This window comes from Pecten maximus, chromosome 7, assembly GCF_902652985.1.
Source record: "Pecten maximus chromosome 7, xPecMax1.1, whole genome shotgun sequence".
Classification (NCBI taxonomy): Eukaryota; Metazoa; Mollusca; class Bivalvia; order Pectinida; family Pectinidae; genus Pecten; species Pecten maximus.
Genome location: NC_047021.1, coordinates 7,581,369 through 7,596,118, shown reverse-complemented (window position 1 = coordinate 7,596,118; position 14,750 = coordinate 7,581,369). Strand labels below are relative to the sequence as shown.

The window sequence follows — 14,750 nt, the reverse complement described above, 5'->3', positions numbered from 1 at the left end:
ATAATTGGCCTCACTACCGCACCTAGTGTCTTTCAAAGCTTGACAAAAGGCAGTTTTCACTTTGTCATTTTCGTCCATGGCTATCTGCCAGTAACCTGATTTCAAATATAAGGTCGTGAAATACTTCGATTTATCGAGAAGTGTCAGGATATCGTCAATCAATGGTAAAGGGTAGGAATTTACCTTTGTTATTTTGTTTAACTGTCGAAAGTCTACGCAAAACCTTTTTGAGCCATCTTTCTCGTCTACCAACACCACTGGAAAGCTCCATGGTGACGTGGACGGTCGGATTACTTTTGCGTCTAACATGTCGTCAGTAGCCTTGCTCACAGCAGCTTGCTTATTTAACGGGGTTCTATAGGGGCGAACCTTAATTGGTGGGTGATTGCCTGTGTCTATTGTCATTGCCACTGTGTCAGTGCACCCTAAATCTACGTCAGTCTTGGCGAACAAATCTCTATTTTCGTTCACTATTTCCTGAATTTCATTTCTAAGATGAGAAGGCACCTGTATTTCGTTAGAGTCAACGGCATCATTTTCTTGCCTAGTTTGATTAAGATCGCACACGTTTACTTCCACACAGTTAATTTTGCCTTTGTGTTTTCTCTACCTTTCCTTACGTACACTGTACATCCCCTCTTTATTTTAAGTGACCTCTTTGTACTATTTACTACCATGACAGGGAGTCTCAACCGGGTTTCAATATTTGCTACGGAGTTCGCAACGCTTAGGCCTGGTTCTTTACTTAAATACCCTGTGTCTAAAGCACTAACCTGATAAGTTGTTTCCCCTAATTGACCTCTGTTCTTTATTTGTCCTTCACATACGACAGACGTTTGAGGTTTGATCACTATATCCTTAGCACTACGTACTATTGCTGAAATATGTATGTCTTCTTTTAGTGGTACGTACATTTTGTTTACACGAAGGCAACCCATGTCAAATTAAATCCTAACTTTCTTGTCGTTTAACCAATCCCTGCCTAAAATGGTATTCCTATGTATGTCCCTACTACAAAAAATGAATGGGTCATGGTCGTCTTACCAATACTAAAAGTAAGGTCTGCCCCCCTCCCCCCCTCTTGATTGCGGTTGTTTGATCCCGTCTCGCCCATAAATCTGACGATAGCTTCCTAATTTCCCTGATTGGGACGACCTTGATTCAAGTGTGGACACCTACTACGAACGTGAGGACCTCCACAATGCCAACACTGTATGTGGGTTCCCTCCCTTCTATTTTGTGGAGTATATGCATGGTTGACTGACTCAACCCTACGTGGCCCCCGTCTTGGCTGGCTGCGGCAGTCTCTAGCCACATGACCTGTCTTATCGCATTTAAAACAGCGGGCCGGGGCCGAACATGGTCTATATCCATTGGTTCGGTACCCTCGCCAGCATTGGTGACTGTAGCTCAAACCGGCGGCGTAGATATTGTTAGGGCCAGCTCCAAAGTCGTAGGAGCGTCCCTGAGGATTCTTATCCTTATATAATCATGTCTTACTCCTTTCATAAAATATCCTACTTACTGTCCATCTATTATGGCGCTTTCACCGATCGCCACTACGTTTCCCCCTATTTTCTGTCTCGTGTTACTCAGCAAATCACGAGCGTGATGTGCTTCTATTATATCCCCAAACCTAATTTGCAGTTGGGCTTTTAACTCGCCCCAGGTCAACGCTGGGAGTTCAGTTCACTTCCTCTGAATGTAATCCCCCACCGGCCCCTTACTGGTTTGGAGAGCGACAAACTGAACTCTGTCCTCGGGGATTTCTAAGAGAACCGCATGTCTCTCAATCTGTTCAATCCATTCCTTAAGCATTTTGGGGTTCCCGTCATAAGGAGTTACTGTCAAGGTCACACCTTGTACTCAAAGATGGGACGAAACCCTCCCCATGTCGCCCTTTAGATTACCTAACTGGGTCACAAGAGTCCTTGACAACCCCTCTACTGAAACATCAACTGGTTCCGCCATTTTACGTAAGAATCAACTTGTAAAGAACAAACTCATTCACCTGTCACTTTTGTTTTGGCCCTCGCTTCTGGTTTCCGTTCCCACTCTTTTTAAGCTCCAGCCTTTGGTTAAAGTCTGCTGTTCTGTCGATATTTATCTTTTGTTTCAGTCTATTTTTTATCTTTTTAGGCGCTCGGTCTCGTCCGGAGATGTTTCCTGGACACGGTCTTTACTGTGGCGTAATTAAAAAAGGATCCTGGTCACGGCACCAATTAATCTCCTATGTGACACAATTTCTACTCGCGAAAAGTGTCAAGAGATTAAAACAACTCCAGGTTACGTTCAAAGTTCCTTTTAATTAGAAGTACGTAGATATGTAGATTTACAAATACAGCATATACAATCAGAGACCTTATTAGCTAGCAGAACAGAGATCGAGCGCCCAACTATCAAAGAGTCAGAAATGTTCGTAACACCAAGTGTGCATTTTGGTAGCTAGTCGAGGCCCTGACCTCCCGACAACGTTGGACATCCGTATTTATAAGTATTGACCAAAATACCTCTCCTGGGAGTCTTCAACATTGTAGGTAATAACATTTCTCATCATACAATTTAGATAACTATGGAAGTATTGGCTACTCAAACACACCACCAGCGTCATCACTCTGGTTCCCTGGATCGTACCTGATACTAATACGTACAAGTACACAATACCAAATATTCCTCACCATAAATTACTTTCAAGAGTGTTTATTGCAAAAGAGATAACATCTACTCAAACACACAATCTGCGTCATCTCTGGTCTCTGGATCGTACCTGACACTAATACGTACAAGCACACAATATCAAATATTCCTCACCATGAATTACTTTCAAAGAGTGTTTACTGCAAAAGAGATAACATCTACTCCAACACACAATCTGCGTCATCTCTCTGGTCTCTGGATTGTACCTGGTACTAGTAACGTATAAGCACACAATTTGTCCTATGATATATAAATAGTATTAATACATTTCATTACCTTACTATCATTACTAACTTTCATATAATTATACTAATAATTATAGATGGTATTAATGCGTTACGTTACATATTACATATATGTAACACAGTAAACAATATATCTTGGTGAGACTAGTGATTCTACGAAACTGTCAGGCGATAACTCTGATCTCTTGGATGCCATGTTAGCCAGTCAATGTCACGTAACTCTTCATATAACAGTACAGTTTGTCTATATACCCGATATATCGAAATACGGCTCTTCATGGACTCTGGTCACTAGTTAGAATGGTACCTAAATTAGTGAACAATAATAATAGTTTAATACACAATGACTAATCATGTGTGGCTCTAAACGCCGCCACGAGAACAATATTAATTTGTTTTACCTGGCAGGATAATCCTGCCATACCATGCATCAGTCATTTTTAGTTACTTCCTCCCATATTTCATATTTTTCGTTTCCACGTTACATAACCAGGCCACGCCTTTATGTCCGAGTCCGACAGATTACGGACGTCCCGGACAGACGGTAACATAGGGATCATGCCATGTCGATCTAACATTGCTATGATGGACCTACCACTCGGCCGGGTGCGATGGTACTCGAATTCCATCAAAAGATAATCCACCCGGACCTTTGTAAAAAACTTTTCACCGCCTTTTAACACCTTTTCTTCAAATGTTTCCAAATCCATTTTGATGACAACTTTCTGAAATTTGAAAATCTCCAACAAATCATCCAGCAATATAGCAGTGATAATGTTTTCGTTTTTTGTCTTTTGATTGCTGTCTAATGTCTTTACAGATGTCCCGCCGACATTACCTTTGTATAGTCTGAATGTCACGTTCCCTCTTATATCGGATAGTGCGTTATGAATAATAGTTACCCGATCCGAGAAGTGGCCTTCTATACTAGAGGCACAAAGCCTTTGGACATTTCCTGATAACAAATCAACAGAAACGACCTGGTGACCAATTTTCGCCGCCATTAGAGAAAACACACCAACATTTGATCCAAGGTCTAGAAACACACGTTCTGGGTCCTCCTTCAGAAAGTCACGTGTTTGGTTGACAAGATCGCCCTCCCACATTCCTTTACTTATGATACTCTCCGATACAAATATATCGGACGCCCTGTCATATACAAAGATGGTCGTGTTTGCTGGTTCTTTCAGATGCGCACGAACAAATTCATGTCGGACGTCACACATACCTGTCCGTTCAACCCATCTACCATCTCCGCCTCTTGTCAAAACGTGGACGCTTGGTTTGGTTGCCATTTTAAAATTATTCTCAGATTTTGTAATACGGTTTGACCGAGGATTACACGGAAGCATGTCTGAAGAGGAAGATCGGTTGTTACAGGTCAGTGATTTTGTTCTGACACCAATCCCCACCTGTTTTAGTAGAATGACCGCCATCGTCACCAACAGGAAAAGCAACAGGACGATGCGTTGTTGTCTGAGCCTCATTCTGCTTAGTTGTTATTCCTGCAGTTAGATTAATTGATCGTGTCACAAGTATTAACTCTCCGATTGGACAAAAAAGCGAAATGTAGCAACTGGACCTGTAAATTTATATGTAAGCTTATATCTTCATATGAATCTATATGTCACAATAAATTAACCATATCTACATCCTAAAACCAGCCCTGACGTTCACCGTTTCTCTGATTCAGAATGAACCTTAGGAATTGGACTGTCTTATTGAATTATTCACCATTAAACATGACCAATTATAGTTCGATAATTTAGATGTGTTCCTAGAGTGTGTAAAGTATTTTACGGTACATACCAGTCTGTCTCCAGTACAGTATCGCTATAGATACCCGGTAGTCTGTGTAGAGAAGGAAATAATCCAACTACCGCTTCACGTCGATAGATTTTATACAGTAAAACCGGACGCGTATACCAAATGTAAAGCATGTATTAAGACAGGGACGTACATATAACTTTGACAAGTGTGATACAAATCTTAACCAGGAGTTAATATAATTGAGTAATTTCCTTACACACGCAGTACTTTCTCTATTACATTACGTTTTAGACAAATAATTTTTTGAATAACATGTTATATGATATAGCGTCTAAATGAAATCAGAGTTGAGAGGTTTGTTGTGGAATTTAAAGGTAGTGTGAATGTTTACTGGAACGGATTAAAAATTATGTGAATTACATTACGAGACCGTAAATATCGGGTGTTGGGGGAGGGAGCCGTGCCATTGTTCCCGTCAATATCGTGAGTTAGGGGGAGGGAGCCGTGTCATTTATCCCGTCAATATCGGGAGTTAGGGGGAGGGAGCCGTGTCATTTATCCTGTCAATATCGGGAGTTAGGGGAGGGAGCCGTGTCATTTATCCCGTCAACATCGGGAGTTAGGGGGAGGGAGCCGTGTCATTTATCCCGTCAATATCGGGAGTTAGGAGGAGGGAGCCGTGTCATTTATCCCGTCAATATCGGGAGTTAGGTTGAGGACGCCGTGTCATTTATCCTGTCAATATCGGGAGTTAGGGGGAGGGAGCCGTGTCATTTATCCTGTCAATATCGTGAGTTGGAGGGAGGGAGCCGTGTCATTTATCCCGTCAATATCGTGAGTTAGGGGGGAGGGAGCCGTGTCATTTATCCCGTCAATATCGTGAGTTGGGGGGAGGGAGCCGTGTCATTTATCCTGTCAACATCGGGAGTTGGGGGAAGGGCCCGTGTCATTTATCCCGTCAATATCGGGAGTTAGAGGGAGGGAGCCGTGTCATTTATCCAGTCAATATCGTGAGTTAGGTTGAGGGAGCCGTGTCATTTATCCCGTCAATATCGTGAGTTAGGGGGAGGGAGCCGTGTCATTTATCCCGTCAATATCGGGAGTTAGGGGGAGGGAGCCGTGTCATTTATCCTGTCAATATCGGGAGTTAGGTTGAGGGAGCCGTGTCATTTATCCCGTCAATATCGTGAGTTAGGGGGAGGGAGCCGTGTCATTTATCCCGTCAATATCGGGAGTTAGGGGGGAGGGAGCCGTGTCATTTATCCCGTCAATATCGTGAGTTAGAGGGGAGGGAGCCGTGTCATTTATCCCGTCAATATCGTGAGTTAGGGGGGAGGGCGCCGTGTCATTTATCCCGTCAATATCGGGAGTTAGGGGGGAGGGCGCCGTGTCATTTATCCCGTCAATATCGGGAGTTAGGGGGGAGGGAGCCGTGCCATTTATCCCGTCAATATCGTGAGTTAGGGGGGAGGGAGCCGTGTCATTTATCCCGTCAATATCGTGAGTTAGGGGGAGGGCGCCGTGTCATTTATCCCGTCAATATCGTGAGTTAGGGGGAGGGAGCCGTGTCATTTATCGCGTCAATATCGGGAGTTAGGGGGGAGGGAGCCGTGTCATTTATCCCGTCAATATCGGGTGTTAGGGGGAGGGCGCCGTGTCATTTATCCCGTCAATATCGGGTGTTAGGGGGAGGGCGCCGTGTCATTTATCCCGTCAATATCGTGAGTTGGGGGGAGGGAGCCGTGTCATTTATCCCGTCAATATCGGGTGTTAGGGGGAGGGCGCCGTGTCATTTATCCCGTCAATATCGTGAGTTAGGGGGAGGGAGCCGTGTCATTTATCCCGTCAATATCGTGAGTTAGGGGGAGGGCGCCGTGTCATTTATCCCGTCAATATCGGGTGTTAGGGGGAGGGAGCCGTGTCATTTATCCCGTCAATATCGTGAGTTAGGGGGAGGGAGCCGTGTCATTTATCCCGTCAATATCGGGAGTTAGGGGGAGGGAGCCATGTCATTTATCCCGTCAATATCGGGAGTTAGGGGGGAGGGAGCCGTGTCATTTATCCCGTCAATATTGGGAGTTAGGGGGAGGGAGCCATGTCATTTATCCTGTCAATATCGTGAGTTAGGGGGAGGGAGCCGTGTCATTTATCCCGTCAATATCGGGAGTTAGGGGGAGGGAGCCATGTCATTTATCCCGTCAATATCGGGAGTTAGGGGGGAGGGAGCCGTGTCATTTATCCCGTCAATATCGGGAGTTAGGGGGAGGGAGCCATGTCATTTATCCTGTCAATATCGTGAGTTAGGGGGAGGGAGCCGTGTCATTTATCCCGTCAATATCGTGAGTTAGGGGGAGGGAGCCATGTCATTTATCAATAGCGGATGGATTGCAACCCATGGTTCCGGCTTTTACAAATAAGTTCTGTAGTATGGCATTGTTGAACATCATTATACTGAACAATTAAATTGCTGCGATGTTTGTTTTCAACCAGAAATTCAATGATTCTCACGATTTTATCTTAGGTATATATTTCAGTTTGGCCTTGTTTATACAATACACTGCAGTTTAAAGTTGCATTGCTGTACACCTTATTTTGAAAAGAATAAAGATATTTCTTTAGTTTGGAATGAGTATGGTAGTGTAAAGATTGGGGGGAAAACGCACGCACACACAAGACGCCCAGAGCCTTTGAACCACTTACCTAGCTAGTAAGCAATAATTGCAACATTAATATAATTTATTTCCAGTTTTCATGTTGCTTCTAAAATGTAAGTGATATGTTTCAGGGAATGGTATATAATATTTCTAACAGAGGTGATATGGTTCACTGATGCACTGGTAAATCATAATGTAGGGTTTTGTTAGGTGCAATGACAGATATTATATATTTCACAATAGTGACCTTGAAAATTGGCCAAGGTCATTTATATGCTGAGTCGTTATAGCACTCAATCCTTGTAATGAGACATATGGGTCTTCTGGAACTTGAAACACGTCTGACCAGAAACTTTATAGCACTCCATAACAGGTACCTACAGGCCAAGGTAAATGTGAGGAGACAGTATACCACTCTGTCCAAGGTACCCACTGGCAAAATGTCAGGCTTCTCGGTTTTCTGGAACATTAATAAACTTGAATCTGAAAGTTTTCAAGACTTAAGCATGATGAGCTAGCTATATCATCATTGTAATAGAAGTAAAATGTGTGGGCATGACAACAGTAGGCATTAAGACAAAACGTGTCAGTTCTTTAATAATGTTTAATTCTGGTTCTGGCTGAAGCAGGTAACATTTAACAAAAGTCTCTTGCTGTAGAACACACAACAGTACAATAAAATAAAATTATGTATACAGATCTTTGGAATAAAAGGAAGTCAAATGCACTGTAGTACATTTGTAGACAGATTTAAATCTTGTGTCAACATATTAGAAACAAAATAAATGTAAATGTTGTGGAAAATTTCTAAAAGGAAATGACTTTTCCGATTACAGTTGAACGTTATTATCTCGAAAGTAAGTAGAGTAATGAAAAACTACCCTAGATATCCGAGGTTACGAGTATATTCTATATAGACTTTATACTGGTGGAACTGAATTTCTACTTCCGAGTTCAGAAGAATCTTCGAGTTATCATATTTCAAAATAACAAAGATTGACAGTATAAATGACAAAATTAAATTAAAATTTAAGGAAGCCATGTTTAGATTAAAATAGAGACGCGAATCTGTATACAGTAAACAATATCTAGCAATAAAAGCAGCATACCGTAACAATCCATTCAGTTCTTACTTATAAAACACTTCCTCGCTTTAAGCATTCTGAAAATCAACATTGCACTTTAAAAGTAAAATTATGTCCTATTTTGAAGTGTAATCCATTTTTTTGTTATGTCATCCTTAGAAACAGTGGTCTCCACCATTTTTAGAGACAGCAGCCTCCGTATCAATAAACATGTATCTGCTACTCTAGTGTGTATGTTTTAACAATGAAAGACTCCCCAGGAATATAAAATATTTGTCTATTATTGTATTAAATATGATGCGATCCTGATACAGAAGAGTTCTGGAATTATCCAGATGAGATTGATACATCAGAGTCCTGATGTGATCCTGATGATACAGGTCATGATGTACATTGATGTAATTGACAGTGTAACTGATGTACATTGATGTAATTGACAAGGTAATTGATGTACATTGATGTAACTGACAGCGTAATTGATGTACATTGATGTGATCGACAGTGTAACTGATGTACATTTGATGTGATTGACAGCGTAATTGATGTACATTGGTGTAATTGACAGTGTAATTGATGTAATTGACAGTGTAATTGATGTACATTGATGTAATCGACAGTGTGATTGATGTAATTGACAGTGTAACTGATGTACATTGATGTAATTTACAGCGTAATTGATGTACATTGATGTAATTGACAGCGTAATTGATGTACATTGATGTGATTGACAGCGTAATTGATGTATATTGATGTAATTGGCAGCGTTATTGATGTAATTTGATGTGATCGACAGTGTAACTGATGTACATTTGATGCGATTGACAGCGTAATTGATGTACATTGGTGTAATTGACAGTGTAATTGATGTACGTTTGATGTGATTAACAGTGTAATTGATGTATATTGATGTAATTGACAGTGTAATTGATGTACATTTGATGTGATTGACAGTGTAATTGATGTACATTTGACGTGATTGACAGTGTAATTGATGTACATTTGATGTGATTGACAGTGTAATTGATGTGCATTGATGTAATCGACAGTGTGATTGATGTAATTGACAGTGTAACTGATGTACATTGATGTAATTGACAGTGTAATTGATGTACATTTGATGTGATTGACAGCGTAATTGATGTATATTGATGTAATTGACAGTGTAATTGATGTACGTTTGATGTGATTAACAGTGTAATTGATGTAATTAACAGTGTAACTGATGTATAGTTGATGTAATTGACAGTGTAATTGATGTACATTTGATGTAATTGACAGTGTTATTGATGTATGTATGTGATTGACAGTGTAATTGATGTACATGTGATGTAATTGACAGTGTAATTGATGTAATTAACAGTGTAACTGATGTATAGTTGATGTAATTGACAGTGTAATTGATGTACATTTGATGTGATTGACAGTGTAGTTGATGTACATTTGATGTGATTGACAGTGTAATTGATGTGATTGACAGTGTAATTTATGTACATTGATGTGATTGGCAGTGTAATTTATGTACATTTGATGTAATTGACAGTGTAATTGATGTATGTATGTGATTGACAGTGTAATTGATGTACATTTGATGTAATTGACAGTGTAATTGATGTAATTGACAGTGTAACTGATGTATAGTTGATGTAATTGATGTACATTTGATGTGATTGACAGTGTAGTTGATGTACATTTGATGTGATTGACAGTGTAATTGATGTGATTGACAGTGTAATTGATGTACATTGATGTGATTGAAAGTGTAATTGATGTACATTGATGTAATTGACAGTGTAACTGATGTACATTTGATGTAATTGACAGTGTAATTGATGTACATTGATGTGATTGACAGTGTAATTGATGTACATTTGATGTGATTGACAGTGTAATTGATGTACATTTGATGTGATTGACAGTGTAATTGTGTAACTTTTCATCTTAAGTTCCTCAAATGCATCAAGATCTTCCTCCAAAGAAATTACTTTCTACCCATTGAATTTGATTTAGGTTGACTGATTCAAGGTTTTTAAACCCACCATTCAATGATAAAGTTATGTTATCATAATCATCATAGTTTGTCCTGCTCAAAATAGAATGATTTTATCAACTTTTGAAAAAAGAACTTGTTCATTATTTCATTTTGAAAAACATAAGCTTTTATATCAATCCATTGTTATTTTTTTTTTTTAATCACAGTAAGATTTCTATACATATCCTTGGGAAAACATGACTAATGAAAATATTTACAAGTTTGTGTTTTGAACACAAACTACAGACAAGATGCCAGTGATAAACCATCACCCTACAATGACAAGTTAAAAGATCCAGAGCCTTGTGTAAGTCTAAGGTCAGATATAGCATGACCAAATCTGTTAACATAGAGGTGGGCTTATTACTGATAACATTATGTACACAACATGTTTGTTACTCATCACATAGAAAAGCTGCCTCCAAAAATAAGAATCTTTTTATAAAACATCAACAACAAAAATGAATGACAACATGAAGGAAGACGCTGTACCACAATGGAGATACACAATGATATGTTTTATGAGTATGAAAACAAATCGGTAACCAAGCTGACCTATAAATGTCCTTCTCCACTAACCTATACTCTACACAAACAATTCACATTGATACAAAATTAGTGTTCTTGATGCATACAAAGCTGCATTAAATTGTTCTGTCAGCTATCTAACTCTTACACATTTAATACATGATCTGTCAGCTATCTAACTCTTACACATTTAATACATGATCTGTCAGCTATCTAACTCTTACACATTTAATGTATGATTTGTCAGCTATCTAACTCTTACACATTTAATACATGATCTGTCAGCTATCTAACTCTTACACATTCAATACATGATCTGTCAGCTATCTAACTCTTACACATTCAATACATGATCTGTCAGCTATCTAACTCTTACACATTCAATACATGATCTGTCAGCTATCTAACTCTTACACATTTAATACATGATCTGTCAGCTATCTAACTCTTACACATTCAATACATGAACTAAGATATTCTTATCAAGAGACATTTTGGTGGCTCAATTAATACACTCATGTGTGAATTCTGTAAGAGTTATTGCCCTTATGTTAATCCAGAGTAGTAAATAGGATAAAGTCACAGTAGACAACATACACGTTAATATTGCTGTAAATAGATGCCAGGTCATTAAAGTTGTATCTGGGAGAACAAAGTCAGATTATATGAGTTATATGTGGAAATGTAGTAATTTCATGCAGAAATTCATCCTTCATCTTATCATCGAGTGACATGTGACAGATGCATGGCTTTCATCAAATAGAGTCACATGGTAGTCATGTGACATATGCATGACCTTCATGTGATGGGGTCACATGGTAGTCATGTGATGTAAAAGTGTTCATTTGCTGCAGTCACATGGTCATCATGTGACATAGAAGTTTGTTCTTTAGCTGATAGTCATAAATATTATGACAATCATGTGATTTGATCAACAATTTCAATGATGATTACATTTTAAACAGAATTGTTGATGCATAGCATTGTACTGAAATTAAATACATCACTCTATATCATCTAATTATACATATATCAATGATTATTCATGCAGTACCTGGCAAAAAAAAATATTTAATGAAAAATTAATTAACTCTAAATTGTTATGAAATCATCCCATTATTCTTCTTTAGTTAGATATCTTTAATTTGGTTTCTGCAAATAAAATAATGATATCTTTAATTTGGTTTCTGCAAATAAAATAATCAATCTTGAATGCCAGTATAAGATTTTTCATTTGAAGAGAATTTCTATGAATCTACATTGTGTATTTGCATACCTGATTACACAGGGAACATATGTGAGGGCTATATATCATCCCATCACTATATTACACCAACAAATTTAAATAATTCACAATTAAGCAGAGGATGAACACAGTGGATGGCAGTCCATGAATGTAATAATGTCAGATTTAATCCACAAATACATATTATTAACAATGGATTTGTTCTTAAACTTACAAGATTTTAAAAGAATCTTACAGGGAAGATATAATTTGGCACCTTGTGTAATTGTAAAACAATTACTTTCTAACAGGAATCTACAACCTCAATAAAAAAAATACAAGGTCGACCATATCTGACAGGTATCTACAGACAAGATATGAGAAAAAGGCTGACCATATCTGACAGGTATCTACAGACAAGATATTAGAAAAAGACGTGTCTGGGCAAAACTTTTTACACTAAGAGAGTTAAAGAAACATACATGTTACATATGAACCCAATGTCTGACTAAGAACCTAAGATTAGACTTTATATTATAATGACCTAAATCTAATTAGATAATTTTCCATCAATACGAGATTCTACAGAACTCATCGCTATATTACAACAACAGGATAACACATTATTAACAAAAAAAACCAGAAATACATCAAAATTGGAGATGAGACATTCTAGTAAGTTAATTTTTGATTTTAAAGCCGTCTTTGTGAATAGTGTCCTCTGTACACTTTGTGTATCAATATTTAAGAGTATAAGTAAAATACAGATATACAGCAATATGTATTATGTATATAATTTTCAATGCACATGTGCTGAATGAAGAGCTAGATTTGACTTTAAAATCACAAAGGAAATGAAATGGTATTCGTGTCAACAAATAAAAAATATTACAGAAACAACATTCAGCGTTTTGTTCCGTTATTGCACAAGTGATACTATTGTACATGATTTAAAATGTGTTTATACAACACCTATTTATATTATGGAAAGTAAATGATGTATCAAAACATATATTTTCAAAAACACATGATTTGGGATGGTTGATCAAATCTTTTCAATAAAAAATTTAAAAAGAAGAAGGAATTAATCATGTTAAACTTCTAAGAGAGTAATAAAGACTAAAGCAGGTCAAACAATGAATCTCTTATATCACTTACCACTCCTGGCTTACTGAGGACATTTCCCTACAATTATACCACTGGCTTACTGAGGACATTTCCCTACAATTATACCACTGGATTATTGAGGACATTTCCCTACAATTGTACTCCTGGCTTACTGAGGACATTTCCCTACAATTGTACTCCTGGCTTACTGAGGACATTTCCCTACAATTATACCACTGGCTTACTGAGGACATTTCCCTACAATTATACCACTGGCTTACTGAGGACATTTCCCTACAATTATACCACTGGCTTACTGAGGACATTTCCCTACAATTATACCACTGGCTTACTGAGGACATTTCCCTACAATTGTACTCCTTGCTTACTGAGGACATTTCCCTACAATTATACCACTGGCTTACTGAGGACATTTCCCTACAATTATACCACTGGATTACTGAGGACATTTCCCTACAATTATACCACTGGCTTACTGAGGACATTTCCCTACAAATGTACTCCTGGCTTACTGAGGACATTTCCCTACAATTATACCACTGGATTATTGAGGACATTTCCCTACAATTATACCACTGGATTATTGAGGACATTTCCCTACAATTATACTCCTGGCTTACTGAGGACATTTCCCTACAATTATACCACTGGCTTATTGAGGACATTTCCCTACAATTGTACCACTGGATTATTGAGGACATTTCCCTACAAATGTACTCCTGGCTTACTGAGGACATTTCCCTACAAATGTACCACTGGATTATTGAGGACATTTCCCTACAAATGTACTCCTGGCTTACTGAGGACATTTCCCTACAATTATACCACTGGCGTACTGAGGACATTTCCCTACAATTATACCACTGGATTACTGAGGACATTTCCCTACAATTATACCACTGGATTATTGAGGATATTTACCTACAATTATATGGTTCAAGATGAGCTAGATCGTATCAAGACTTCCAAAATGCTATATAAATGCTTAATATGGGAAATATGTGTGAAATCTATATACACCATACTGGTACCAGAATTATATTCAAATTGCAAAAAAGAGGCTATATCAACACCTTTATCTACTATCCAGTTAGTACAGAATAGACTGAGGACCTTTCCCTCACTAGACTTATCTACGATCCAGTTAGTACAGAATAGACCGAGGACCTTTCCCTCACTAGACTTATCTACTACCCAGTTAGTATATAATAGACTGAGGACCTTTCCCTCACTAGACTTATCTACTATCCAGTTAGTACAGAATAGACTAAGGACCTTTCCCTCACTAGACTTATCTACTACCCAGTTAGCATAGAATAGACTGAGGACTTTTCCCTCACTAAGACGTTAATCTACATACCCAGTTAGTGCATAGAATAGACTGAGACC

At 38.4% G+C, this 14,750-nt stretch overlaps 2 protein-coding genes across 6 annotated transcripts; both read right to left on the bottom strand.

The window, feature by feature from the left end:
* Nucleotides 1-2,286: 2,286 nt before the first annotated feature.
* LOC117331481 lies at nt 2,287-4,442 on the bottom strand. Its single transcript, XM_033890214.1, has one exon. It carries the CDS (start codon nt 4,427-4,429, stop codon nt 3,404-3,406), a length of 1,026 nt encoding a protein of 341 aa, XP_033746105.1. The 5' UTR covers nt 4,430-4,442; the 3' UTR covers nt 2,287-3,403.
* Nucleotides 4,443-7,954: 3,512 nt separating this feature from the next.
* LOC117331480 lies at nt 7,955-14,693 on the bottom strand. Of its 5 annotated transcripts, none has more exons than XM_033890211.1 (4): nt 10,357-14,693; nt 9,833-10,324; nt 9,110-9,359; nt 7,955-9,078 (listed from the first exon to the last, which is right to left on the bottom strand). In XM_033890211.1, the coding sequence occupies exons 1-4, from the start codon at nt 10,386-10,388 to the stop codon at nt 8,833-8,835; spliced, it is 1,020 nt and encodes a 339-aa protein (XP_033746102.1). In that variant the 5' UTR covers nt 10,389-14,693; the 3' UTR covers nt 7,955-8,832. The 5 variants fall into 5 exon arrangements, with proteins under 5 accessions (XP_033746102.1, XP_033746103.1, XP_033746101.1 ...); XM_033890212.1 differs by having other exon boundaries at nt 7,955-9,359; nt 9,833-9,917; nt 9,970-10,324; nt 10,357-14,682; XM_033890210.1 differs by having other exon boundaries at nt 7,955-9,359; nt 9,833-9,917; nt 9,970-14,682.
* Between the last annotated feature and the right edge of the window lie 57 nt (nt 14,694-14,750).

Excerpts from the sequence above, each read along its gene's own strand:
- LOC117331481 (XM_033890214.1), bottom strand. The coding sequence starts at position 4,429 with ATGAGGCTCAGACAACAACGCATCGTCCTGTTGCTTTTCCTGTTGGTG.
- LOC117331480 (XM_033890209.1), bottom strand. The coding sequence starts at position 10,388 with ATGAAAAGTTACACAATTACACTGTCAATCAC. Across the intron at positions 10,325-10,356 it reads ACAATTACACTGTCAATCAC|ATCAAATGTACATCAATTAC; the intron begins ATCAAATGTACA and ends ACTGTCAATCAC. Across the intron at positions 9,360-9,832 it reads TCAATTACACTGTCAATTAC|ATCAATATACATCAATTACA; the intron begins ATCAACTATACA and ends ACTGTCAATTAC.